Source organism: Heliangelus exortis, chromosome 2 (genome assembly GCF_036169615.1).
Source record: "Heliangelus exortis chromosome 2, bHelExo1.hap1, whole genome shotgun sequence".
NCBI classification, from domain to species: Eukaryota; Metazoa; Chordata; class Aves; order Apodiformes; family Trochilidae; genus Heliangelus; species Heliangelus exortis.
The window spans coordinates 3,541,250-3,568,736 of NC_092423.1; the positions used below are offsets into that span (position 1 = coordinate 3,541,250).

A 27,487-nucleotide genomic window follows, 5' to 3' on the forward strand; every position below is an offset into this window, starting at 1 on the left:
TCCTGCTGGGCCTGAGCCCTCACACAACTGCCCAAAATGAGACTTTCTTAAAAAAAAAAAAAAAAAAAAAAAAAAAACCAACAAAAACATCCCACACCAAAACTAAGGTAACAAAATAAAATGGTGGAGCTTTAGGTTTTCTTTTATAAAAGACAAATCGTTTATTGGTTCAGTCCTTCCACTTGCAACCTCTTTGGTAACAGTCATAACACTTCCAGACTGGGAGAACGCAGTGGAAAGGCCCAGTTCTGACCCCTCACCACTTTCAGGGCTCTGAGCCCCCTGACGTGCCTTGGTGAGAAGCCAAAAGCAGGTTTCAAAGCATGGCCAAGGACTTGGCCTCTGAGGACAACCCAAACCAGACAACTGTGACCCGTCTGGTGGCCCAGAGAGCAGCCCCAGCACCTCCAGGAAGATGGCCCAGGATGGGGATGCAGGCTGGTGCTAAGGATAACTGTGAGCTGTGTCCTCTTGGGTCCTCTTGGGACCTCCTGGACATTGGCCAACGGGGCCATCGACAAAGCCAAAACTCCCCCTTTCCTCCAGTAGACCAGGACTTGCCCCAGTTGGCCCCGTGCTGATGGACTGAGCCCACCCTCTCAGCCTCCCCCTCACCACACCATCCCAAAGAGAGTAACTGCTGTACTTGGAGTTAAACATATATTGATTACACATGGTCATAAAAAAAAAAAAAAAAGTAATAATAATAATAATAATTAATAATAATACATTTCCTAGAACATGACTTACGACGCTTCCAAAAAGCATCCAAACTTTCCCTCCCCATCTCCCCTTACCTATACAGAATAAAGTGCTTCATTTTAGTTTGTCCACACCAGCAGAGCCACCAACACACTCTGAACTCGGTGGTTTTGGGGCAACCGATACCGAATGCCATCAAATAATCCAGAGCAGGACACCAGGCATGAGAACCCAGTTTCGAGGCAAGTGCTTGGGGTTTTCATTCATTTCCTTCAACTTCCACCACATGACTGAGGTTGATCTTACTCCTCCTTTTTTTTTTTTTTTTCTAATTCCTTTTTTTTTCTTTTTTTTTTTTTTCTTTTTTTTTTTTCTAGTTGCTATTTTTTTTTTTTTCTTCCTGTGCAAGTTCAACCCAACTCCTATCGTGGTTTGGTGTCACCAGGCAGGGCTGCCCACGGGGAAGATCTCTCCATCCATGTGAACAAAGGGTGTCTGTCCATCCATCCATCCTTCCCTCTTGACTTCAGGCAAACCAATGGAGTTGTCTAGCAGCGGATCCTCATCTCTATTGCACTGTCACAGCCGTTCCCACCCGCCGGCTGTCCATCCATCCATCCATCCATCCACCCATCCACCCATCCATCCATCACCTTCCACCATGCTGGGGTTATGGCTGTGGTCCGAAGGGGCCAGCCATGCCTCATGGCCATGATGAGGCTAACTGGTCTGTGCTACCAGGCTCCTGGGATATCTAAATCAAACAACGACCCTTTCCCACGGGACTCTCTCCCTCCCTCCCTCTCCAGAGTTCAAATGAAGCAAGGGTGGGTGGTGGTTGGTGGTGGTTGGTGGGGGGGGTTGTGGAAAAAATTAAATTCAAACCTGGAGAGGTCTGGGGTTGGGCTAAGTTGTCAGCTCAACGTTGAGTCGTGAACTGAGTCATGGAAACCAAGCCCCTCTCCACCCTCGCTGCCCACTGAGGAAGGGATGTGAGAGATTAAGGTGCAAGAGTTAAACCAACTAACAACAATGAAAAAAAAAAATACAATATATATATTAAAAAAAAAAAAGCTTGAAACCAACAGACCCAACAGCCCTGACCTCCTGCCTTGTCTGACCCAACATGGTCTGGGTGGGATGGAGGTGGGACAAGAGCTGGGGGTTTGAGCTCTTAGTACATCCATGAAAACCAGACATGAAGAGACACATGGGGGCCAAATCAGGGGGTAGACAAAAGGGCTCAGAGGTCCCTGTAGGACTCCTGGGTACTGCTCAGGCCTTGGAGAGGGGAGGGAGCAGCAGGGATCTGGTTCTCCAAAGTGCTGTGTGCATGGTCACATCTCGATGCCTCCGTGTGGCTCTCCGGGCAGACTCTCCAAGGGGATCAGATGTGGTTGGGATGAGTTGCTGGGCTTTCTGCTGGGCTTCTAGACTCAAAGAGGAGTTCTCATCATGCAGTGAGGTCCAAGTGGGACAGGTCCTCACCAGAAGAGGATGAACTGGGACGGGAAAAGCCACCAATGTGGGAGAACACGTTGGTGCAGGGGTTTCCTTGGGGAGTAGAAGTCTACCAGCCAGGCAGGCTGATAGGCTCCATCACAGAAGATCCTACAGGCAAGGGGAGTCCTCCTCGAGTGCTGTACTCCAATCCCATGTCGAGGCTGTGTGAGGGGAAAGAAGTGCAAGGGAGCCCGAGGAGATGGGGTGTAGGAGGCAGCAGAGGAGGGAATGGCATGGACCACCCTATTGAGGCCCTCCAACACCTTCAAGAGCATCACTGAAAGTTTTTTCTAAAGCAATTTCTTTTAGTTTGGGTCAGGGTCCCTTCAGAAAGCCAATGGCCCCAAAAGCTGAGTGCCCAGATCCCTCCCAGGTGTGTGTCTGAGAAGGTTTTTTGCACCATCCCAATAAGCTTCAGGGTCATAGAGGAAGGAGGGCAGAGAAGCCTTTGGTACTTATCCAAGAAGATCAAAATAGCAAGGCAGCTCTGCCACAGCATCCTCCCACTGCTCAAAGCAGCTGGAGGTGAGGGTGAGCCCACTGGTACTGACTGGGGTGCTGGGGGTCCACAGGATCCCATCCAACATGAGGATATGAAGCAGTTTGTTGCTCCAATGTGCTAAGCCCCACAAGAGCAGCCAGTTTTCCAAGAGACATCAGGCATGGGGGGCACCACTCAGCAGAAGGGGACATCAGTCACCCAACCCATCACCTCCAACAGGGCTGAGAACAGTGGGTGCTCCCCCATCCCATCCCATCCCACCCCATCCCATCTCTCTCAGGGTTCTCCACATCCCCCCTCAGCAAAGCTCCTGAGCAGGTGGCTGAATCCTCCCAGCTCTGCAGGGACAGCCTCAACACTGCCCAAGGGCTTTGCTGATTTGATCCAGGAGACAAAACACCAAGACATCTTGCAGAGCCAGATGTGGCTCCCTGACCCCAGCACCCCCACATTGCCCAGACCAAGGTGCCAATGGGAATGGGCTCCTGCAGCAGCTGCTCAAGGTCCTCTCTTCCTTCCTGACCACCAACAGCCCTGCTCACCACCTCTTCTGTGATGCCCCACGTCAGCAAAAATCCAGAGTGCTGGCCCTGGGAAGAAGCCATCAAGACCCCAATTTTTGGCCAGCACCTCTCTGCCCGTGCTGGATGTCTTGCAGCCCCTGCAGTGCTCCCAGCTCTCCTTAACCTCTAATAAGGGGACACTTCTCTAGGCAGGGTGACCACACAGCCATGGTCAGGCCACCACACAGCACCCCAGGGCAGAGCAAAGCAGTGAGAGACCCAGCTTGGACCCCAGTGTCCAACAAAAAGGTAAAGGTGAAGGCTTTCCTCCTCCTCCTCCTCTTCCTCTGAAACCAGCCTGAATAACTGAAGCCAAAGACCAGCTCAACTTCAGCAAGCACAACATGGTCAGAGAAGTGCTAACCAACACCATGGGGCATCACCAAACCAACAGAAGTCCTCATTGGTCTCCTCTGGTCCCACCAGGCCAAGAGGGAGGGCAAGAGCTGCCAACCCCGTAGAAAGGGATAAAGTTTGGGAAAGCAAAGCAGTCAACAAGCTGAAGAATGGGTCTTGCTTTAGCTCTAAACTTTGCAGTGGGACCCAACTGGGAGCTCACCCAGGGTTTATTCGAATTGTTAAGGCACTATTTGGGGCTGTTTCTGCCAAGAAATGGCATTGTCCAGCTCCTCCATCCCAGGCTGCCATGGAGCCACCCTCCCACCACCAGCCCCGAAGCCATCTGAGCTCTCCCAGAGCCACCCTACCAACACCAGAGCATCTGCAGGAGCCCAGCTCCTGCTAAGATGCCTAGAAAGCTCCCACCAGCTCCCACTTCCCTTAGGACACCCCAAAAATAAACTGGTAGTGGGCTACCAATGCCCTAAGCCACGATGCCACCAGTGGTTGTGCTTTCACCCAGCCAGGAGGAAAGGGGAAGGAAGACGTGGTGAGGGCTGCTGATGAGAGCAGGATGATGACCTTCCAATGGGGACATCTTGCTTGTCATGGGCCACCAGGGCCAGCAGAGAGGGGGAAGGGGGTGGAGGCTCCTTCATGGTGCCTAGCTTGACCTCTTGGGGAAAAAAAAAAGAGCCTGAATGGAAAGAGCTTTACAGTACAGGGATTCGAGCACCACTAGCTGGGTTTGGGCTTGTTATAAATATTGAGGTGCTGTTGGGCATCTGTCCAGCTTGGGAGGGGGGACACAGTGCCAGTGAGCTCAGCCCCAGGCAGTGTGGTCCCCCTGCTCCTCTGAGCCTCATGAAGATGCAGCTGATGGAGGAGATGATCCCTTCTACCCCCACCCTTACGGACAGACGGACGGCGGTTCCCCCCCCTTCAACCCCAACATCCACACTCCTCGAATTAAGAAGGTTGGAAAAAACCTTCAAGGTCTTTTCCCAGGGCAGGAGGTGTTTCCTCTCCGTGGAGAACGACGGGTGAGGGGAAAAAAAAAAAAATCAAAATAAATCTCCCAAAACAACCCCAAAACCAAAGAGAAATGGGGTGAAGGGGGGGGGGAGTGGGGTAGAGAGCAAGCGAAGCTTTGGCTCCCCAAGGGTGGGGGAGATGTTGCCCAAGGGCAGAGCAGTCCGTGCGGGCACATGGCCGGGGTGGGGGGGTCACCTAATTGTTGTTTGAATTTATCCTCCCCGCGGGAAAGAGGGGAGGGGGCGGCGGTAGGTGAGGAGGAGGAGGGAGGGTCTGTGGGAGGGGATGAAGCAGGGGCAGGGGCAAAGGGGAAACGCCGGGGCCGGGGGGTAACGGAGTTGGGTTGGCAGGAGGTGGAGGGTTGGCCGTGTCCGATGGCAAAGGGTTGCTGACTCGGAAACATTTCTCCTTGTGGGCCTTGAGCATGTTGGAGAAGCGGAAGCGTTGGCCGCAGACGTCGCAGGGATAGGGCTTCTCCCCGGTGTGGGTCCGGCGGTGCCGCTTCATGTTGGGGCGACTGGTGAAGCTCTTCCCACAGATCTCGCAGATGTAGGGCTTCTCTCCTGGAAAATGGGGTGAAAAGAAGGAAAAGAAGTGAGGAAAGCTTCTGGGGAGGGTGCATGTTGAGTGCTGTCTTCAGGTTCCTCGCTCTAAGAGGGACGGAGAAATGCTGGAGTGTGATGAAGGGTCTGGAGCATAAATCCTATGAGGAAGGGCTGGGGGAGCTGGGGGTGTTCAGTCTGGAGTTTAGTTTAGGATGAGAGGAGACCTTATGGCTCTCTTCAACTACCTCCAGGGAGGTTGGAGCCAGGAGGGAAAAAGCCTTTTATCCTTAGTGAACTGTGAAAGGACCAGGGGAAATGGATGGAAGCTGCACCAGGGGAGGTTTAGGCTGGATGTTAGGAAATATTTTTTCCCCTCGAGAGGGTTGTCAGGCATTGGAATGGCCCAGGGCAGTGGTGGAGTCCCCATCCCTGGAGGTATTTAAAAGGTATTTGGACCTGGTCCTTAAGGACATGGTTTGGTAGTTGACTGTGGTGTTGGTCAAAGGTTGGACTGGATCAGCTTGGAGGTCTCTTCCAACCTTAACATTCTGTAAATATTCTGTAAAAGCTGGAGGTCCAACCATTCCAACCTCCAAAACCACATCTTGCCACCCCAGAAGATCATAGGATTTCAGAGAGGTTTGGGTTGGAAGGGATCTTGGAGATCATCCCAGTCCAACCCTTCTGCATGGGCAGGGACACCTCCCACCAGCCCAGGCTGTTCCACACCCCATCCAACCTGACCTTCAACCCTTCCAGGGATGTGGCAGCTACAACTCCTCTAAGCAACCTGGAATATGGTCTCACCATCCTCACACTTCAGAATTTCTTCCTCAGATCTGATCTAAATCTCCCCTCTTCCAGTTTAAAACCACTCCCCCTCAGCCTATCACTCCAGGCTCTTGTCCAAATCCCTCTTCAGCTTTACCACAGCTCCATCAGGCACTGGAAGGTGCTATAAGGTCTCCCAGGAACCTTTTCTTAAGCTCTTAAGCTCTGCCAGGGGAGGGTTAGGTTGGAGATGAGGAAGAAATTCTTTCCAAAGAGGGTACTCAGGCATTGGAATGGGCTGCCCAGGGAGGGGGTGGATTCTCCATCCCTGGAGGTTTTTAAGGAGAGACTGAATGTGGCACTGAGTGTCATGGGCTGGGAACCACAGGGGGAGGGGATCAAGGGTTGGATTTGATGATCCCAGAGCTCCTTTCCAGATGATTCTGTGATTCTCTTCTCCAGGCTGAACCCCAACTCTCTCAGCCTTTCCCCACAGATGTGCTCCAGCCCTCGGATCATCTTTGTGGCCTCCTCTGGACTAACACCATGATGTCACCTCTGTCCCCAGGGGCCAGGGGAAAGGCGAGGGGCTCTCACCTGTGTGTGTCTTCATGTGCTCATCGAAGTACTGCTTCATGTTGAAGTCCTTGCCACACCACTGGCACATGAACTGCTTGTGGCCAATGTGGATGCTCATGTGGGAACGCAGCTGGTACTTGTACTGGAAGCGCTCGTTGCAGTTCTGCAGGGGTGGGAGGGGGAGGAGATGCTGATGAGCACCCAAAACACCCCCCATATCCCCTACCCTCACACCCCCCCAAACCCCAGAATGTCAGAAATCTCACTTCCCCTGCAAAAGAACCCAAATTAATGGTGCTGGGCAAGATGCTCAGGCAGCTTTGCAAACTGGATGGGCTTGGGGGGGGATGCAAGGTCCAGGTACTGGATAGAGAGATCCTGGTGTTGGCCACCAGTTTCACCATAGGTTTGGTGGAACCTTCAAACCAGGAGGATATACAAAGTTTGGGAGAAGGGGGAGCACCACACCACTGGCACATGAACTGCTTGTGGCTCATGTGGGAACGCAGCTGGTACTTGTACTGGAAGTGCTCATTGCAGTTCTGCAGGGGTGGGAGGGGGATGGGATGCTGATAAGAACTCAAAACATCTCTGTTTTTAGGGATTCTGCCCCCCACCCAAACACCATCATGTCAGAAATCACATTTCCCCTGAAAAAACCCAAATTAATGGTGTTGGGCAAGATGCTCAGGCAGGGTTTGGGGTGGGATGCAAGGTCCAGGTACTGGATAGAGAGATCCTGGTGTTGGCCACCAGTTTCACCATAGGTTTGGTGGACCCCTCAAACCAGGAGGATATACAAAGTTTGGGAGAAGGGGGAGCACCACACCACTGGCACATGAACTGCTTGTGGCCAACGTGGATGCTCATGTGGGAACACAGCTGGTACTTGCACTGGAAGTGCTCACTGCAGTTTTTTAGGGGTGGGAGGGAGAGGAGATGCTGACAAGAACTCAAAACATCCCTGGTTTTAGGGATTCTGCCCCCCGCCAAACACCAACATGTCAGAAATCTCATTTCCCCTGCAAAAGACCCCCAATTAATGGTGCTGGGCAAGATGCTCAGGCAGGGTTTGGGACGGGATGCAAGGTCCAGGTACTGGACAGAGATCCTGGTCACCAGTTTCATCATAGATTTGGTGGACCCTTCAAACCAGGAGGATATACAAAGTTTGGGAGAAGGGGGAGCACCACACCACTGGGACATGAACTGCTTGTGGCTCATGTGGGAACGCAGCTGGTACTTGTACTGGAAGTGCTCATTGCAGTTCTGCAGGGGTGGGAGGGGGAGGAGATGCTGATGAGCACCCAAAACATCCCCCATATTCCCACCCCCAAACACCAGCATGTCAGAAAACACATTTCCCCTGCAAAAGAACCCAAATTAATGGTGCTGGGGAAGAAGCTCAGGCAGGGTTTGGGGCGGGATGCAAGGTCCAGGTACTGGATAGAGAGATCCTGGTGCTGGCCACCAGTTTCACCATAGGTTTAGTGGAATCTTCAAACCAGGAGGATATACAAAGTTTGGGAGAAGGGGGAGCATCCCTACACCTGCCCTGGTAAAAAGCACAGGGGAGGCCCCAAGAAACAGAAGATCTTTCCCCAGATCAGTGTCTCTATGCCAGTTAGAGAGGATGCAGGGTGGTGGAACCCACAAGATCTTACCTCACATTTAAAAGGCTTTTCCCCAGAGTGCTGGAGAGAATGGACCTTGAGGGACATGCTGCGCTTGAAGGACTTCCCACAGGTCTCACAGGTGAAGGGCATGTCCTTGGTGTGAGCTAAATTGCAGAGAAGGATGGTCAGGTGCTCTCCCCACACACCAAGCACCCATGTCCCCAAGTCCCAGCTGCCACTGCCAACGCTGGCACCCAACCCCAGGCATCTTGAGAAGATGTGCTGCAGCCACATGTGAGGTCCCCCCCTTATTATTTGCCCCAAATCCCCTTTATTTCGATTTCTTTGGTGCCTTCAAGCCCCAGGGACTCAGCAGATGGCTGATGGCTGCCCTTGCCATCTGCAATTTGCTTTTCAAAGGCTGGCTTTGTCTTCTAAAAGGCAAGGATGGTTACATTTCAAACCCTCCTTTGATCACTTCTGAGGTCTTTTTTTCCTTCTTCTGGTTAAATAAAACAGATGAGCTTCCCCAGCAGCGTGTCTGATTGCTTCAAACCCAGCACTGAGCAGACAGACATCCAGCATTAAAAAAAAACTGGGCCAAATTTCAAGGCCCCTGCGTCGACGTTAGAAAGTTCAGCCAAAAAGCCAGCCCTGAACTACTAACACAACAGAGAAAAAAAAAAAAAAAAAAAAAAAAAACCAACAAAAAAACAACCCAAAACACTCTTCATGGGCAAAACAAGGGGTGAAGACCCCTAACAAGACCTCCCCATGGCCCCGGTGCCTCCTGCACTCACCAACCATGTGTTTGCGCACGTGGGCCATGGTGTAGAACTTCTTCTCACAGATCTCACAGGAAAACTTCTTCTCAGCATAGCCATGGACAATCTTGTTGTGTTCATGGAGGGACCAGAGCTTCTTGAACCCCTTCCCACAGGTCACACACTGCAAGGAGAGAAGGGATGGGCAGGGAAGGAGGAGAAGGTGCCAGCCCGGGCACCACCAGCAGTTGGGTTTTGTTCTTGGGAGGTCAAACCTACAGCTAAAGGTATCAAAAATCAGAGTGGCCCACAAGTCTGCTGCAGACCTCACCACTTCAAACCCTTCAGAACTCAAGTTTCTACCCATTGGATGAGGGAGATGTCTTTCCAGGGAAAGCTGTGGCCTCTCCACCAAAAGGTGTAGTAGGACTTGCACAAACAGCAGCTCATGCACCAAGGTCCTATTCCCACCTGGGGAGTTTCTTTTTCCAAACAATGAAGCACACACACAAAAAAAAAAAAAACAAAAACCCAACCCTCTGTGCATTAGAAGATCACAAAGAATACAGGAACAAGGAGAAGGCCAAGGCAGGGCAGCACATCAGTCTTCAGCAGATATTAGGGATACTTCACCACCAAGTGAATTTTCCAAACATATCCAAACAGACCCAAAAAAAAAGTTCATCAGCACAAGCAGAACAGGACGTGCAAAGTGTCCCCAAATCTGGTAGAGATTTGTCTCAGCTCCAAGTACAACATTTCTTGTAAAGTTCCCAGGAAAAAGGCCAATTTCATCATGAGATCAGTTTGGTGCTCAGGGAAAGATGGGAGAGAGAGGTCCTCAAGGAAACCACTGCTGGAGAATGGATACAGTGGGCAGAACCCAACTGAGGACCCTGCCAGGAGCCATGGGACCCTCCTTCACATTCACCTCTCCATGACTCCTCTTCCTCTTGGCCAAGAGGGATAAAAGCATCTCCTGTTTTCACAGATCTCCTATTTTCACAGGTGCATTGAGAAAATTATTCATGCCTTGGAGGCATCTGGAGTGGTACCAGTAAGCCCAGGGTAGGTTTCCCAGCAGAGCTTGAAGCAGTGCAGCCTCCATCTCCTTCCTGCCCAGAGGAACAGATGCTTGTTGAGGGCTCCAATCAAATTTTGCACCAAATGAGGAGGTGACACCATGGAAAATACACCATTATGTTGTGAACTCACAGTATATATTTATATTTAGGTGTCTGAGAGACAAAAATTTGGGTCAGAGAGGCATCTTCAATACTTTTCATCTCACCAGGCCTGAATATCAACAGGCTCTCTGAGTTTCCCTGCTTGAAGCAATGACCTCCACAGATCAGAAGGGTTTTATTTCTGCTTGAAGAGACATTTCAGGACCAATTCAGGACCTGAACCTGTTATCAAAGACAAATCAATATCCATTTTCTCCACTTAAAATGGAACAGGCTGCAGAAGAACTGTAAAGTGAAAGGCAGAGGGAAAGCAGCTGATGAAGGGAAGCCCCCAGGCTGGGACTAAATACCCTGGAGAGCTGAGCTCTGTGTCCTCAAGTGGCTGCAAAAATAAGAGTATCATTCAAAAATGTGGAAGTAACATCCAAACAAACAAGGAGAGGGGAAAAAAAAAAAAGAAAAAAAAAAAAAAAAGAAAAGAAAAATTCTTGCAAGTTAAGAGGAAAACCATGCTGAAAAAAAATATTTTGAGAAACAACTTGATAAAGCAAAGGATGGAAGGTTTTTTTTCAGGTGGAGGCAGGATGCCTGCTATGGGATGGTGATGGGAAATGACCACAGTGAGGAAAATGATGCCTGATACCTAAAGCATCGTGGATGAAATCTGGGGACAAAAAAGGGAGAGAGAGAGACCAGAAACCAATAAGAGGGATGATCCCTCCACTGATCTGGTTAAAAACCAAGAAATAAAGACTGCCTCTTATGGGAAGAGTTTAAAAAATTCCTTTTCCATCCAGCTATCATTCCATGGTATAACAATAAAGTTATTTAAGATTATCAGAGCAAAGGGGGTGACTTTGGCTATTTCATGGAATGGTTTGGGTTGGAAAGGATCTGAAAGATCATCTCATTCCAACCCCACTTCCATGGGCAGGGACACCTCCCACCAGCCCAGGTTGCTCCAATCCCCATCCAACCTGGTCTTGAACATTTCCAGGGATGGGGCAGCCACGACCTCCCTGGAGAATTGTGCCAGGGTCTCACCACCCTCCCAGGAAAGAATTTCTTCCTAATGTCCAACCTCAATCTCCCCTCATCCAGTTTAAAGCCATTGATGCATTTCCTGTCACTCCAGGACTCTCTTCCCAGCTTTCCTGGAGCCTTTTCAGGCACTGGAAGATGCTCTAAGGTCTCTTCAGAGCCTTCTCTTCTCCAGGCTGAACAACCCCAACTCTCTCAGCCTGACCTCATAGCAGAGGTGTTCCAGAAGTGCTATTTGTGAAATTAAAAAGCTCAGCTAAGTAAGAAGCAATGATCCATGTTTTCTGCAGAAGGAGGTCAGTTGTGATTCATCCTATTCAGAAATGACTGGAAAAGGGATAAAAAGGAAGGGAAAAAAAACCCAAAACCAAACAAACAATGAGGTGACAGCCCCATGTTACCCATCAGGAAAGCATCATTCCAGGAAATCCCATTTTCAATTGCACAGACTTGATGATGGGTTCAAAACCAGCCCCCAGCAGGCAGGTATCCGAGCTGCACTCATCCATTCCAGGAAAAAGCATCCAAAAAAAAAAAAGCAACCTCAGGGCTGTGGATTTTCCAAGGAGATGCACCAAAGATGCTCTTCCATCCAAGATCAAGTCATCAAGCCAAGATGACTCCTGAGAGTATTCCCCACATGCCCCAGCACCAAGATCTGCTTCATGACCCATTTTATCCTGGGTGCCACCAGCAATGGGGTCCAGGAGCATTTGGGTTTTGTTACCTTCACAGAATCATGTTAGGGGTTGGAAGGAACCTCCAACCCCCCTGCCAGAGCAGGATCACCTGGTGTAGGTCACCCAGGAACATGTCCAGATGGGTTCTGAATGTCTCCAGAGTCCACAACTTCGTTGGGCAGCCTTCATCTAGGAGAGCTACAAGATCATTTAAAATCCAGTCGTGGTGGGAAGGGTGACGGGCAAAGTTCTCCAGAAGTTGGTGTATTTTTAATTAGCAGCAGCAGCTTGTCATGAAACAACCCACTGGGGAGCAGGAGATGGGTTGGAGAGGTCTGCAGGAATGCAGATGTTTGCTGCTTTGATGGAATTCCTACCAATTCCCCCAAAAAACTGAAAGTTTGGCAGAGGCAACGTGAAAAGCAGATCTCATTAGCATTAGGTGAAGGACACCCCAAGCCCAAGCCATGCATGGATGTCAAACGTGCTCAGCAATTCCTGAATACATGAGCTGAAGAGCACAAAAGGCAGACTAAAACCATTTGAACTTGTGTCAGCAAATCTTTGAATTAAACTAAATTGGTTTCAGCCTGGGTGGGAAGGGCTGGAGTGTGTCTCCACCAGGGGCTCGTGATGTTTTATCCCGATTAACTGAATAAAGTCAAAAGAAAAAAGACTCCTCAGAAATGACTCCATGTTTCCATCCGGCCAGCCAAGGGCAAGCCACAGTCCTCCAACACAAATCCTCCAGTCCCAAGTCACCATGAGACCTTCTTGAGCCCAAATCCAAGTCAAGGGTGGAGCAAGGTTCCCTCCCATCTGCAATGTGCCACCCACAACATCAAAAACATCATTTGAGCATGAGCCCATCCCTGGTGTAGCTGGGTGGGATGTTCTCCCTGGTGGGTGGGACATCCTCCCCCATTGGGATATCCCATCCTCCTCTTCCTCCCATGGAGTACATACTCTTCCTCCCAGAGGAGGAGTACAAGCTCCTCCTTTGGTGGGAAGTCCCCAACTTGTTGGGATGCCCATGCCCAGTGGGATGCCCCACCACACGGTGGGATGTCATTCCTCACTGGCATTTCCCATCATGGTGGGATGCTCTTCCTTTCATGAGATGTCCCCAACTTGTTGGGATGCCCATGCCCAGTAGGATGTTCCATCACACGATGGGATGTCATTCCCCATGGGCATGTCCCATCGTGGTGGGATGCTCCTCCCTCATGGGATGTCCCCAACTTGTTGGGATGCCCATCCCCAGTGGTGGGATGTCATTCCCCACTGCCATGTCCCATCATGCTGGGATGCCTTCATGAAATGTCCTCACTTTTTTGGGACATCCATCCCCATGGGATGCCCCACCACATGATGGGATGTCATTCCCCACTGCCATGTCCCATCATGGTGGGATGCTTTCATGAGATGTCCCCACCTTTTTGGGACACCCATCCCCAGTGGGACACTCCACACATGATGGGATGTCATTCCCCACTGGAATGTCCCATCATAGTGGGATGGTCCTCCTTTTATGAGATATCCCCACCTTGTTGGGATGCCCATCCCAGTGGGATGCCCCACCACATGATGGGATGTAATTCCCCACTGGCATTTCCCATCATGGTGGGATGCTCCTCCTTTTATGAGATGTCCCCACCTTAGTGGGACATCCATCCCCAGTGGGACGCCCCACACATGATGGGATGTCATTCCCCACTGGAATGTCCCATCATAGTGGGATGCTCCTCCTTTTATGAGATGTCCCCACCTTGGTGGGACATCCATCCCCAGTGGGATGCCCCACCACATTCCCCACTGCCATGTCCCATCATGGTGGGATGCTTTCATGACATGTCCCCATCTTTTTGGGACATCCAGTCCCAGTGGGATTCCCCACCACGATGGGATGTCATTCCCCACTGCCATGTCCCATCATGGTGGGATGCTTTCATGAGATGTCCCCACTTTTTTGGGACATCCAGTCCCAGTGGGATTCCCCACCACGATGGGATGTCATTCCCCACTGCCACGTCCCATCATGGTGGGATGCTTCCATGAGACGTCCCCATCTTTTTGGGCCATCCATCCCCAGTGGGATGTTCCACACCTGGGTGGGATGTTCACCCCCTGGTGGGACACTTCTGGGTCTGGCTCACCTGGATGTTCTTCTCACAGTCAGTCTGGTGGTGCAGCAGCAGCTCACTCTCCAGCAGGAAGCGTTTGCCACACTTGTCACAGATCTGCATCCTGCTGTGTGTGACGTTCATGTGCTTCTCCAGGTACCAGCGGTTGTTGAAGACCCGGGGACACTTCTTGCAGGGGTAGTGCTGCTTCTCCTCCAGCTTCACCTTCTGCCCCAACCCGTCCTGCTCCTTTTTCCTCTTCCTGCCTCGCTGACCTTCCTCTTCTTCCTCTTCCTCCTCCTCCACTTTGGCCATCTCCTGGGACCTGGTTGCCATGGCAGGTTTGGTGGCTCTGGATGCCCGGCTGCCTCTGCGGGACCCTCCCTTTTCTCTTTTCATCTCCAAGGCATCTTCATCGTCATCATCGTCATCCTCTTCTTCCGTTGTCTCCTCCAGGTCTTCCTCCTCGCTGTGCTCCTCCTCCTCCTCCTCCCCCACCTCCGCATCCTCCTCCTCTTCCTCCTCCTCCTCCCCTTCCTCATTTTCCTCCTCCCCATCCTCCTCCGTGTCGCGCCCATCGCCATCAGCCCGCCCCATCACCGAGGCCTCGCCGGCAGCCGCCTTCCCCTCCGTGCCCTTGGAGACGTTGAGGGTTTGGTTGTTGAGGTTCACCTCCACAATGATCTGCTCCCTGTTGTAGGAGCCTTGGCTCTCCAGGTCCTCTTCGGACTCCTCACCTTCCATCTTACAGACAGTGCCAGCTCCACCATCCTTCTCCTCCTTGTAGTACTGCTTGGCTGGACCAGGGGGGAGCGTCCCGCCGCCCGCTCCGTCCTCCACCCGCACCGAGTAAGGGTCGTTGCCCTCCCGCGCGTAGATCTTGGGGTGAGGAGCATCCACCTCCTGCTTGATCTCGCAGTAATAGGGTGGGGGTCCAGCACAGCCCTCAGCAGGCAGGGCCATGTCAGCAGCCAGGCTGAGGGACCGGGTGTCAAGGAGGTCCTGGCAGGAGGAGGCGATGTTGTTCATCTGCAGCACGGCGGCCGCGTTCAAGACGTCCTGCACATTGCAGGAGTTGACGAGGAGCTTGGAGGTGTAGATGAAGTTGAGGATCTGCTGGAGGCCTTGAGAGGTGAGAGCCTCCAGCGAGAGCTCCACGCGTTGCAGCTGTTTGTTTTGGGTGAAGAGGGAGTGGAAGAACTGGCTGTAGGCTGCCAGGACCCCCTTGTGCGCCGGGAAGATGCTCTTGTGCTGCACCAGCACGATGTCCACGTCGCACAGGTCCGGCTGAAAGAGGCGCTGCTCGTTCAGTCTGTCCATCAAACAGGTGAAGTGGAGGGCTACATCCTCCACCAGGGAGTACTCAGCTGAAGGGTAGTCAGTCGTTTTTTCTACTATCAGCTGTGGGGAGGAAGGAAATATCATCATTCAAGAGGGCTTCTTATTTATCTTTATTTTTGGGGGTTTTTTCCCCCCACCCAGCCACGCCACCCATCCCTGTCCACGTGTCCCAAATCAGAGGTGCCAACTGAGAAGCTCCCACTGTCTCAGCACCAGCTTGAAAAGCCAACCAAAAAGCCCCAGCTTTGAAACACCAAGCTCTACCACTAGAGCCCCAGCTTCAAGGGACAAATCAAAAACTCCATCACCAAACAAGCTCCACCATCAACTTGAGTCTGGGAGACTGAGCCCAGGAGGATAAATCCCAACGAAAGGATAACTCAAGGCCATCTGAGCACCCAGTGACACCCCTTCAGCCTGGGTAGGAAGTACCATGGCCACCTTGGCACCAAAGACCTCCAAAGTCTGGCTCAGGTGTCCATAATTGTAGGGAAGAGATGTCATGAAGAGGAGAAAACACCTCAACACATCCTTGACCTCCTGAACCAGGCAAGGGCACTTGAGGGATATTTGACCCATATGGGAAGACAATTTTAGGCACCAGCTGAGATTGAAGCACCCAACTAGAAGGAAATGAGGATTTTAAACCTCCCTCCTCCTACACCATCATCACATAAAACACAGTATCCTCAAACATTCACTGCACTACACCACGTGCTCTGACTCACATTAGCAGTTAATCACCTGCTGGATTCATTGGGTCCAATTATGCCCATTTTTAAATGTCCATTTTAAATTGCCCAGAGAAAGGAAAAATTCAAGTGAAGGAGAAGCAGCCCCAGGCTGGGAAACACCACAACCTTCAGCACTCCTCAGGCTGTGTCTGCTGGGTATTTATTGTAGCTCCCACGTCTTTTGCACGGGGAAAACCACCCCTGGACATTCATCATCTCACCTGAGCCCCAAGGATGGGTTTGAAAGTTGGGGTTGTTCAGCCTGGAGAAGGCTCTGGGGAGAACTTAAGAGCAATTTCCAGTGCCTGAAGGGGCTCCAGGAAAGCTGAGGAGGGACTTTGGACACAAGCCTGGAGTGATGGGATGAAGGGGGACACTTTCAAACTGGAAGAGGGGAGATTTAGGTTAGATGTTAAAGAAGAAAATTCTTTAGTGTGAGCCTGGTGAGACACTGGCACAAGTTTCCCAGGGAGGTTTATGGCTTCCCCATCCCTGGGAAGTGTTCCAGGTCAGGTTGGATGGGGCTTGGAGCAACCTGGGCTGGTGGGAGCTGATCTTTAGGGTTCCTTTCAACCCAAATCTTTCCATGATTCTGTGATCCCAAACACCAGAGATGTCCCACACCCTAAATCCCACACCCTGTAGTAAAGGTAGGTCAGATATTCCCTCCTTCCCCTCTGCTTCCCTTTGGTTTTCCATGCTCAACACCCAGCTCATGGGCAGAGACACACCCAGCCACATATGGATGGATAATAATGGATCCATAATGGATCCATAATGGATCTCCTGAAGGATGTGACCAAGGACTCACTGCAGAGCAGGAGCAGAGATGGAAAAGCTCAACCTGCCAGGTTTGCCCTGCACCTCCTGCTGCAAAAACAGCTTCTCAGCTCCCCTATTTTCTGGGACAAACGGCAGCTCTTGGTCAACAGACAAATTCCAACAAGACACATTTTATTTGTCTTTTTGGGTTTTGTCTTTTTTTTTTTTTTTCCTTGTGAGCCAAAGGCAAAAGCATACACAGACAAAACTGTTTAAATAATAAAAAAGGGTGTTTTCTGTTTTCTCAACAAGAAAAAAAAAAACAAACCACCAAACCTTTGCCCTCCATGCCAAAATTTTTCATTTTCACTGAATTTCTGCTCTGCAACCAACGGGGCTGCCAGCTTTGTATCATCCTGATGGTCCTGGTGAGGCCCAGCAAATGCCCACATGCTGGAAAAAGGGGTGGAAATGGGGCAAAAAACAGCTTTTTTCCAACCTCTTTGCTCTGCAAGGTGGAGTAAGGCAAAGAGGTAGTAAAAGAACTGGCTAAAATACATATATTTCTATTTAGAGAGTATATGTATAAATATATATTAATATATTAATTTCATTTCAATTCTTTTATTTATAGAGATATAAAAATATTTTTAAAAGCAGACTCTTTACATGCATTTGTTATAAACTGCTGCATCCCAGCTGGAACATCCCTCCACCTCCCCCCTTTTTCGAAGCCTTGCGACTGCCAAGGACATTTTGATGAGAGGAACTTGGATGGCTCAGCCCCCTCTAAGCTCACAGAAAATAAATTATGATATAATAAATATCAAACGCCGAAGAGACAGCAGGCAGTTTGCTGTTTGCCAGGGACTCTCCTGCTTCGCTTTCACTATGAAAAAAAAAAAAACCTTCAAATTCAGGTTTTTCCTCTTGGGATCCATCCTGTACAGAACCATACTCCCTATATAAACCCATAGACTCGTAGAATGGGTTGGGTTGGAAGGGACCTTCAAGATCATCTTGTTCCAACCCCCTGCATGGTCTGGTGGACACCTCCCACCAGCCCAGGTTGCTCCAAGCCCCATCCAACCTGGGCTGCAACACTTCCAGGGATGGAGCAGACACATCTGGGCAACCTGTGCCAGGGTCTCATGACCTTCAAATAAAAGAATTTCTTCCTAATGTCCAACCTCAATCTCCCCTTTCTCTCCAAGTTTTAACCCATTTCCCTTGTCCTCTCCCTACCCCCCCGTGTCCAAAGCCCTCCCCCAGCTTTCTTGGAGCCCCTTCAGATATTGGAAGGTTGCTCTGAGCTCACCTGGGAGCCTCCTCTTCTCCAGGCTGAACAACCCCAATCCCTCAGCCTGGCTTCCCAGGGAGCTGCTCAGCCCTCTGAGCATTTCAGTGGCTCTGCTCTGGACACCTTCCAGGAGCTCTGTGTCCTTCTGCTGTTGGGGACTCCAGAACAGGACATGGAACTCCAGAGAAACGGTTGCAAAACAGGGGGAATCGGGTCTGCCGGGTGGCATCGCCTCTTCACAGCCCAGCCTGGAAAATCTATGCTGCTTTTTTTGTTTTGTTTTGTTTTGTTTTTCTCTGCATCAAGGTTTTTTTGGCAAAAGGGGTTGACTCCTCACCCAGCTCCAGGGCTTGCCAGGCAGCTTTAATCAGTCCCAGCAGCAGTGAGGACAATGCGTGTCTTGGCCACGTCCCGTCGGTGACTTCAGCCCGGGCTTGTCAGCAGGAGGTTTTTTTGCTCTTTATTGCTATCAGATGCTTTTCATGAGTTTGCCTCAAGCTGCAACCCCAGCCAAGACGAGAGGCACGCGGTGGGGTGAGAGCCTGAGAAAGACCCCAATTTGCCCCAAAATACCCCTCCGGCATCTCCTGTCCCTGCAACCACGTGGGGGTTAGAAAACCCTAATTGATTGGATTAATAGGAGAGTTGAACCCAGTACCCCTTCCCCTGGGACAACACAAATTTAAAAGAAATATATATATTTTTTAAAATTCTCTTTAAAAATACCCATTTTTATCATGTGTTTTTAAGGATTTTTTAATTTTTTTTTTTTTTTTGTATTAAAAAAAATAAATCTGTTTTGCTTTTTTCCACCAGCACCACCGTGTCTTACTGCACTGGTTTAGCCCCAGCACGGCATGGCAGGTCACCCATCCCTCCTTCACCCCAAGCCTGACCTTGGGGTGCTCACCAGGTGCCCCCAGGCACCCAAATTAGAGCAAACCCCAAAACTGCCCCACCAAACACCCCTCCCAAACACCTCCAGGCAGAGTCCTGACATTGTCAGCATTGAAACAAAAAACAAAACACAAAATTATTCGAAAGCAGCATGGCCACAGAAATCCCCACCCTGAGGGGATGGAGGTGCCTCCAGCCAGCCCCTCCACATCCTGATCTTGCCCTGCAGCTCTGTTTTAAGTGTTTTTCCAAGTGGTGATGTCAAAGTCCCATCCCAAACCAGCTGTAGGACTGGGAGGATGCTGGGGGTGATGCAGGGATGAGGGTTGGATGAGCCCTGATAGTGCAAGGGAGAGATAAGGTTGATTGCTGAAGAAGATGCTGATGCTCATTGGGCCAGGACAACCTCTCCCTGGACAATCCACCAAAAATCCCTCTAGAGGAGACAAACCCTGAGCACAGCCCCACTCCTCCACCACCCACATCCCTCCACGTGCCTCAGTTTCCCCCACCAGCACCCCATCACCTCCCTTGACAGGAGTCTGCTGTCTGGTGCTTAAGTCACCGTGCTAAGATAAAATGCTGACTGATCTCAGTAAATATTGAGAAGCAGATCCCAAAATGCTTCTGCAGCAATAAAACACCCCCCAGGGGACCAGTACATCGGGTCACCCTGGATATATTTAACTATTCACATCTGTAGCCACCCAGAAGATCACCTCTGACATTCACCAGCCTCTCCATTAATTTATAACCACATCCACTGCCCTCATCCCCCAAGCACTGAGGACCACGAGGAGTTCTCTATCAGCACAAGGACAGGAGTTTGGGGGCACAAAAAACACATTTAATTCCCTATTTCATGCCAGACCCATAAACCAGTTTCTGTCGGGCAGAAAAACTGGAGATTTCCTTGAATTATTTTTTTTTCCCCACCTCAAGACTCCCCTGGAAAGAGCAATCTGCTCCTCCATACCACTCCCAACCACCAAAACGTTCAGCACTGACCTTCAGGATTAAATTGCATTAAGGGAAAGTGCTTTAATAAGTAGCTGCATACAATGTCTGCACTTGCTCCCCCCCCCCACGTCCCAGCCTCAATCTGAACACTGCTGCATTTCAGGGAGGAAAGAATTGGGCTGAAAGTATCAAACGTGGCTTTTGCTGAAGAAACAGTGTTAAAAAAAAAAAACATTTTCACAGATTAATTCAAACGATATGAAGGCATCTCGCTAGAAAACCCCAAATCACCCAGGCTTTGGGCTTTAATCCTCAGGCCCCTGTCATTTGCTTTCAAGAAGCTTGGGTGAGACCATTTTCTGCACAGTTTTGAGGCCAGATGGGTTGTTGGGATTTTTTTTGTTTTGTTTTAAGGGTGATGTGATGCTCGCAACTTCCCACGACTCCCAAAGCTGGGATGAAGCTGCCCCAGAATGAAAAGCACTACCCAGACCATATCCATCACCCCAAATCCCCCTCCTTTTGGGCCACAGCCACACATGGAAACTTTGTCCACAGCCTCAAACACATCCCAACCCCCCCTCCTTCCCCTGGCCCATCTCCTACCTTCACCGCTCCGCTCGCCCATCGCTCCCCTCCCCGGGGACCTCTCCTGTGGGTGCTTCACCCTCCCCATGCCATGGGACTGTGCTGGAGGGGCCGGGGGGGTGGTTTGTTCGTTTCTCCTGATGGGTGTTTTTATTTAATTAGGAGAGGGTTGTCCGGAAAAACAAGCAGGAAGGGAAAACAATAGCTCGGCCGCAGCCCCGCCTGGCGAGGCGCCGGCCCAAACGGCCCCAAGCGCCCACCACCGGCATCCTGCCCAGGGGATGCTGCTGGGGCTGGACCAGGAGCTGGCTGGGAATGGTCCCATCCCAGCTCCAGAGACCAGGGATGGCCATGTCCTTTAGGATCATTTAAAGTGATTTTTTTTTTCCCTCCCTGGTGTTGGCTAAAAAGACTTAAGGGTGCCCAAAACAGAATTGTGTGCGGGCAGAAGGAAGGGGAAGGGGTTGAGCGATGCTCCCAGAGCCTGTCCCACTCCAGAAGGGTCAAAAAACACCAGGATTTGGTTTTTTCATCCCCTTTTGATTGTTTTTGTTTGTTTGTTTTTAACAACATTTTGTTTTAAGCATTTACAGGCTTCAGTTTTTCCAAGGAGCAGGCTGGGAAGCCAGCAGCAGCACCAGGCCCAGCAGGACCACCCTCAGCACAAGGAAACAAGGATAAATCCTTCCCCCACCCCGTGGCAGCCAAAGAGCCACCTCTGCAAATGGAGAAAAAGATTGGTTTGGGTTTTCCTTGTAAGCACCACGGACACCATGGCTTGGGGAGAGCAGGGGGATGAGGTGGGATGAGCAACACGAGGCTTTGCTCCATTGGGAGTGGGCACTGGCTGCCCAGCAGCACAGTCTGCAGAGGGTTAATGGCTGCTTGCTTTCTGATTTGTTTTATATTTTTTAATATATATATTTTTTTAAGCCCTGCCAGCTATTCTGGGCATCTTTCTCCTTTTCTTTCATGCACAAAGCTGCAAAGCCACAACAACACTTCACAAGGGTCAATGCCACCATCACCCCCTGTCCCCAAACCGGTCCAGAGAGGCAACGGCTGCTCCTGGGAGATGTTGCCATCACCACCACTCTGATGGCACAGGGGACACCATCCCCTCTGTCCCAACAACCCCAAGATCTGCTTGGTAACCTCAGCATCCATCCCAACATGTGCACAGGTGAGCACCACCCCCTGCACAAATAAAAATAAAAAAAAAAAAATACTGAGGCTTCAGCCCAGCACCACGTTAGTTTCAGCCCAGCACAAATCCCAGTCCCATTGCTCCAGTGGGAGAGTGGAGGCACCAATGCACTCATCCATCTGTCCACGTCCCCTCAGTTGAGGCAAAAAGGGGTTTATTTGGGTGCAGCTCAGCCAGACCCAACACAGGATGCAAAAGCTGCCTTAGGATCTGCGCTAAGACCACAGCAAGATCTGGGGTTAAACCCTGAGTGGCCACAGCTGGCTTTGGGCAGGGCCAGCATCCTCCTGGCAAATGCCAAACAAAGCTGGGGCAACCGAGCCATGGGGTCCCCTCCAGTGCCTGGCACAGCGAGTGACACTCAGCTGATAGAGATGTCCCCAGCCCTGGCACGGGAGCAGGCAGCGGGATGCGATGCTGCTGTCCTGTCCAAAGGATGCGGGACATCCCACCCAGCCACTGCTGGGGTGGAAGCACTCAGAGGACACAGGCACACATGCAAAGCCACTGTCCCCCTTCCTTCCCTCCCTCCTTCTGCCTGAAAAAAAAAAAAAACAAACAAGCAGAGGAAAGATCAAGGGAGGATATGAGGACAAAACCCAAGGCTGACCTCCCCAGCCGGGATGTCGGCCAAGCGGCTGCGCCAGGGGCCGAGCCCGGACGGCTGCCCAGCCTGGCGTGAGGCTGGGGAGGAGGTGAGCATCATCGCCTGGGGACCCCATGGGTGTCCCCATTGTCACCAAGTAAAGGGATGGATGGAGCAGGGCAGGAGGTGCATCGAGCCCACCGTGGCTCACAGGACCCCCAAGGACCTCGTATTCAGTGCAAGGAGCGTGGATGGGTGCAGCGCGGCAGCCGTCGTGCTGGTTGTGAACAGGCTGAAGCCATCGGGTCCCCTAGCCAGCCCCACACCCACATGCTGCCAGGTAATGGCTGGGAAGAGGCTGAGATCCCTAGAAAAGTAGGGGGGATGGATGCATGAAGCCTCCTCCCACGTGCTGCTGAATTAAGCTGGCACCAGAGAGCAGCATCCCCATCCTCGGGGAAGCCTCTGTGACCTTCCAGATGGGTTTAACAGCAAGATGGGATAGGACACCTTCAAGGTTTGCCTCACACCCAGCTCCCACCAGATCCTAACTCAACTCTAGACAACCAAATTGCCAGAGAGATCCAAGATTGGGCCTTTCCCAGCATTCCAGGCAGTGCTTTCCATCCCAGAGCATTCCCCCCAAACCCTGGCACTGCCCCCCAGGGATGGTCTCCACACAGAACCATAGAATAGTTTGGAAGGGACCTCAAAGCTCATCCAGTTCCAACCCCCTGCCATGGGCAGGGACACCTCCCACCAGCCCAGGTTGCTCCAAGCCCCATCCAGCCTGGCCTGGAACATTTCCAGGGAGGGAACATCCACAACACATCCACATCCAGCTCCACCTGAAACCCAAACTTAATCGTGGCTCTTTGGGGAGCACCAGCTGTTCTCCTGCTGCCCAGCCACTCTCCCTGCCCATTTCTTGAACATTTCTATAAAAATTCATTAATGGCTTATTTTCATCATGGCTGGACAGCAAATTCACCTGCTTTAACCCAGAAGGGGTGCTAGTAGCTGTGGCTCCAGGCAAAAGATATAATCATAAAAATATTAATTTTTTTTTAAAAAAAAAAAATGATTTATTGTAATTAAGACCTCTACCCATTGTATCTGCACCACCAGGAACAGCCATTCACCATCAACACCCATCCCAGGATTCACCACCTGGAAAAGCAGTCGAAGCACCAAGGTTGGCTGAAGAGGGTACAACAGCCCAGAAGGACACAGGGCCAAGTCCCAAGATGTCCCCAAAAGGGAAACCCAACGGTTTGGTCCCCAAAAGGCCAACCCTGCCCTGCAAATACCACTCCAATGCAACACAAAGTGTATCCTCTAGAAATAAAAAAGAAAAAATGAGGGGCAGGTGGCCCTGAGCTCATCCTCCCCTCCTCCTCCACAGATCCCACGGGACATCCGGGATGCAAACCACACAGGGACAAGGAACCCTCTTTTTCCTTTTTTTTGTTTTTTTTTTTTGGAGGTGATGCAAATGTAGCAGCAAAATAAAAACTTCAGCTCTTGCTCTTCCTGGAGAGCACTTTGTCATGGTCACCCTCATGTCCCTATCTGAGGTTTAAACACAGCACAGCACGGGAGAGCCCTGGGTTTTCTCCTCCAGCTGGAGCGTGGAGGGAGGACTGGGAATATCAACTATCCCCCCAAAACCTTCCAAACCCCTCTGATGTTTTGACATATCCAGTTCATTCGCAAAAGGTTTCTCCTTATTTTTTTTTCCTTTTTCCCACAGCAAGAAATAAAAAAAAAAAAGCAAAAAAGAAAAATATCTGCGGCTTAAAAATAACTGATATTCAATCAACTCGCACGGCAACCTCCTCCTGCCCTCTTACAAAGGAGATATCTCCAAAGGCAGCAGAGGGTTATTTTTATTTTGGGGGGGTGACATGCCTCTCCCCCAGACGTGAGACAGAAATACAAGGCCATTTATCTCACCCGACTCCAGGGTTTGCCTGGTAATAACCCAACGCGTCGTTAATTCCTCGCAGGGAGAACAAAGCTCCACCGTGAAGCCAAGCTGGGTGGTGAAGAGGACCCTCCAAAGCCCCAGAGCAGCATTTAACCCAGCCAGGATCCTCAGAGAAACTCCACCCTCAGAGCCCAAAATGTTTGCAACCATACGGGTTTCACCCCAGATGCAGAAAAAAAAAGGAAAAAAAAAAAAAATTAATAATAATAAGTCCTTCAGTATCTCTCGAAGGAGGATTTTTTTGCTCCGTAAAGCAAATTTTCCTCTGGTTCTTGCTGAGGTCAGGCATGGAGGAAAAGGTTTTAATTCCCAACTTTTCCCTTTCTTCTTTGCAGGGCTGTTCTCTTGGGTGGGTTCCGGGCATCTCCATCCCCACCTTGGGATATGAAACGGTCCCAAAACCCCCCCTGGTGCATCAGCATCTCCCTCTGGAGGGGATGCAGGGGTGGATTCAGACACTGATCTGCTGCCAGCAGGAATGTCACAGGCCAGGACAAACCCAAACCCACCACTGGTTACCCCCAAACTGGGGGCCTGGGGGTGCCAAGCCCCATTCCAGCATCCCAGCCATCACCCAGCAACGTGTCTTTATTTTTTTCCCCAAAGCTTCCACTTTCTTCCCTGTTCCTAAAAGCCACCCCAACACCTCCTGGAGGGTTTTTAGGGTTGTATGGGGGCAATCACCACCCAACACTTTTAGGGATGGGGAAGGCACCAGGGTAGTGGGAATGGCACCCGACACATCCCAAGGGATTTCACCCATCCCAAAGGATTTCCCCTGCATCTTCCCAGCTCAGGCCGGCTCTCTGCAAGTCAAACTAACCTCCCCCCCCACCCCCCCCAAAAAAAAAAAAAAAAGTCTGCTGGCTGCTAAAATAGGTCAGTGCTGCAGGCTGTGAGGCTCCCCCGGTGCCACCAGCCACCCTCCCTTATAATTATCATTATTATTATTTATTTATTTTGCATTTTTATTTTTTTTTTCCTATGCACAGAAAATAAATCCCTTTCCAACCCCGAAAGGGTTGATGGGTCCCACCCCATCACTCCTCGGGGCTATAGGGGGGAGCTGAGCATCCTTCCCCCAAGCCCCCCCCCCCCCCTAGGGGAAGGGTGTCCCTGTGGAAAAGGCAGGAGCAAACCCTTGGAGGGAGGGAGAGGGGAGGGGGGGGGGGGGAGGAGGGACACGAAAAGGAGGAATTATCAAAATGAAGGAGTCATCCGGGGAACAAAAAAAAAAAAAAAAAAAAAAAAAGCTGAGGAAGAGGCAAGGCTGCTCCTGCGCCAGCAAACCCTCCGGCCTGGTCGGCTCCAAAAGTTTCCCCCCTCCCCACCTTTCCCCACTCCCCATATTTTCCCCACTCACCTCCAAGCTGGAGCCTGGTGGGGTGAGGGCCCCCCCCACAACCCTGGGGGTGCTGGGCCACACATCCCTTTTATTTTGGTTTTTTTTTTTGGGGGGGGGGGACTTCAAACCCTGCTGCATCCTCCCCCCCCCTCCAAGCAGCCCCCTCACAGCACCCCAAGGGCGAACTCTCCCCCCCCCAGCCCCTCACCCCATGCAGGGAGAGGAGGGTGGGAAGGAAGGGGGGGGAGGAGGTTGTTAGCCATTTTTATGCGATTTCAACCCAATACACAACGCTCTCCCCCTTCCCCTTTACAACAAGGGGGGGGCACGCATGCAGCACCCCCCCCAAAAAAAAAATAATTATATATTTATAGGCTTGCAATGAAACACCGACCCCATTGTACACCCCCCCCCTAAAAGGATGCCGCATGCTGCCAGCTCCTCCATGCAACCCCCCCATCCCCTCCTCATCCCCCCAATCCCCTCCTCACCCCCCCATCCCCTCCTCATCCCCCCCCCCCACACCTCTTTCCACCGCCCTTGCAAGGATTTGGGGCAAGTTTCGGGGCCTTTTGCAAAGTCAGCAAAGCCGCGGGAGCGCGAGGAAGCAGAGAAAGGGAGGAGGGGGTGGGGGGTGGGAAGGGGAAAATAAATTAAAATGATAAAATAAAAGCAAAAGAGGAAACGGGGGGGGGGGGGGGGGGGAGGGGGGGAAAGGGGGGGCTGCAAGCTCTACCATTTTGATGCAAAGGTCTCCGCGCAAAGGAGTCCCGGTCCTCCTCCGCTTGCCGGGGGTTTTTGCTCTCCATGAAAAAAAAAGAAATGTTGGGTTGGGTGGTTTGCTGGGTTGGTTGATTTTTTTTTTCCTTTTTTTTTTTTTTTTTTCCTTTTTTCTTTCTTTTTTTTCTCTTTCTTTTTTTTTTTTTTTTTCTCCCTTGCTTTTTTGGAGGACGGGAAGCAGGAGCGGGGTGGGGGGAAGGAAATTACCGCGCCGCCGCTGCCAGCTTTGCTTGCATCCCCCGTCCCGGAATTTTTTTTTTTTTTTTTCCTTTTTTTTTTTTTTTTTCTTTAATTTTTTTCTTCCTTTTTTTTTTTTTTTTCCTTTTTTTTTTTTTTTTTTCCCCTCCTCTCTCCTCTTCTTCACCTCATCCTGCCCATCGCCATGTTAGCCCCTTTTAGGAAGACGGAGGAATGCGGAGCAGCGGCGGCAGCTCCGGCTCCGGCTGCCAAGAGCCCCAGGGCCGCTGATTGGAGCCGCCGCATCAGATGGGGCCAGGGCTGCCCCTTTAAAGGGACAGGATCCCACACCGCCCACCTCTGCCCCCCACCCCATCCCCTTTCCCTGCCCCCCGCCCCATAACCCATCCCCGGCTTAGAGCCGCCCCTGCGTCACAGCATCCCCCCGGGAGCATCCTTTGAACCCCCTCAAAAGGGGGATGGGGAAACTGAGGCACGTGGAGAGAGATCATACCACCACCCCCACCCCCGAAAAAAAAAATTAAAAAAAATCCACAAGGCTTTTTTTGGGGGCATAAAAAGCCAATCTGAGGAGTCGGGGGGTAACAGCGATTTTATTTTTAAAAGTATTTTTTGGCCATGTTCTCCCACTGTGGGGACTAAACAGGGATTCCCCGCAAACAGATGGAGGGGGGGGTTTAAAGGACATTTGCTTTTAGGAGGGGGGTCTGGACATGCTGGGGCTCCTCATAAACCACCCCCCCAGCCCCCTGCCCCCAAACCCCAGGCTGTGAAGTGTGGGGTGCAGCCAGTCCCCAACCCCCCCAAATAAAGCTGAGCTTCATTATTTTGTCCCCAGCTCTGCTTGCA

The 27,487-nt window shown here is 51.1% G+C and overlaps 1 protein-coding gene across 2 annotated transcripts; it reads right to left on the minus strand.

The window, feature by feature from the left end:
- Positions 1–136: 136 nt before the first annotated feature.
- On the minus strand, positions 137–26,898 carry ZBTB47 (zinc finger and BTB domain containing 47). 2 transcript variants are annotated; one of them, XM_071734580.1, is made up of 6 exons: positions 26,397–26,898; positions 13,984–15,351; positions 8,956–9,103; positions 8,204–8,319; positions 6,558–6,702; positions 137–5,207 (listed from the first exon to the last, which is right to left on the minus strand). In XM_071734580.1, the coding sequence occupies exons 1-6, from the start codon at positions 26,397–26,399 to the stop codon at positions 4,840–4,842; spliced, it is 2,148 nt and encodes a 715-aa protein (XP_071590681.1). In that variant the 5' UTR covers positions 26,400–26,898; the 3' UTR covers positions 137–4,839. The 2 variants fall into 2 exon arrangements, with proteins under 2 accessions (XP_071590681.1, XP_071590682.1); XM_071734581.1 differs by lacking the exon at positions 26,397–26,898 and adding an exon at positions 20,551–20,655.
- Positions 26,899–27,487: the final 589 nt, after the last annotated feature.

Bases quoted from the DNA above. Each gene is read 5' to 3' on its own strand.
- ZBTB47 (XM_071734580.1), bottom strand. The intron at 9,104-13,983 runs GTGAGCCAGACC...CTCTCCTTGCAG, and splicing joins ACTGTGAGAAGAACATCCAG to TGTGTGACCTGTGGGAAGGG. The intron at 6,703-8,203 runs GTAAGATCTTGT...CCACCCCTGCAG, and splicing joins AAAAGCCTTTTAAATGTGAG to AACTGCAACGAGCGCTTCCA.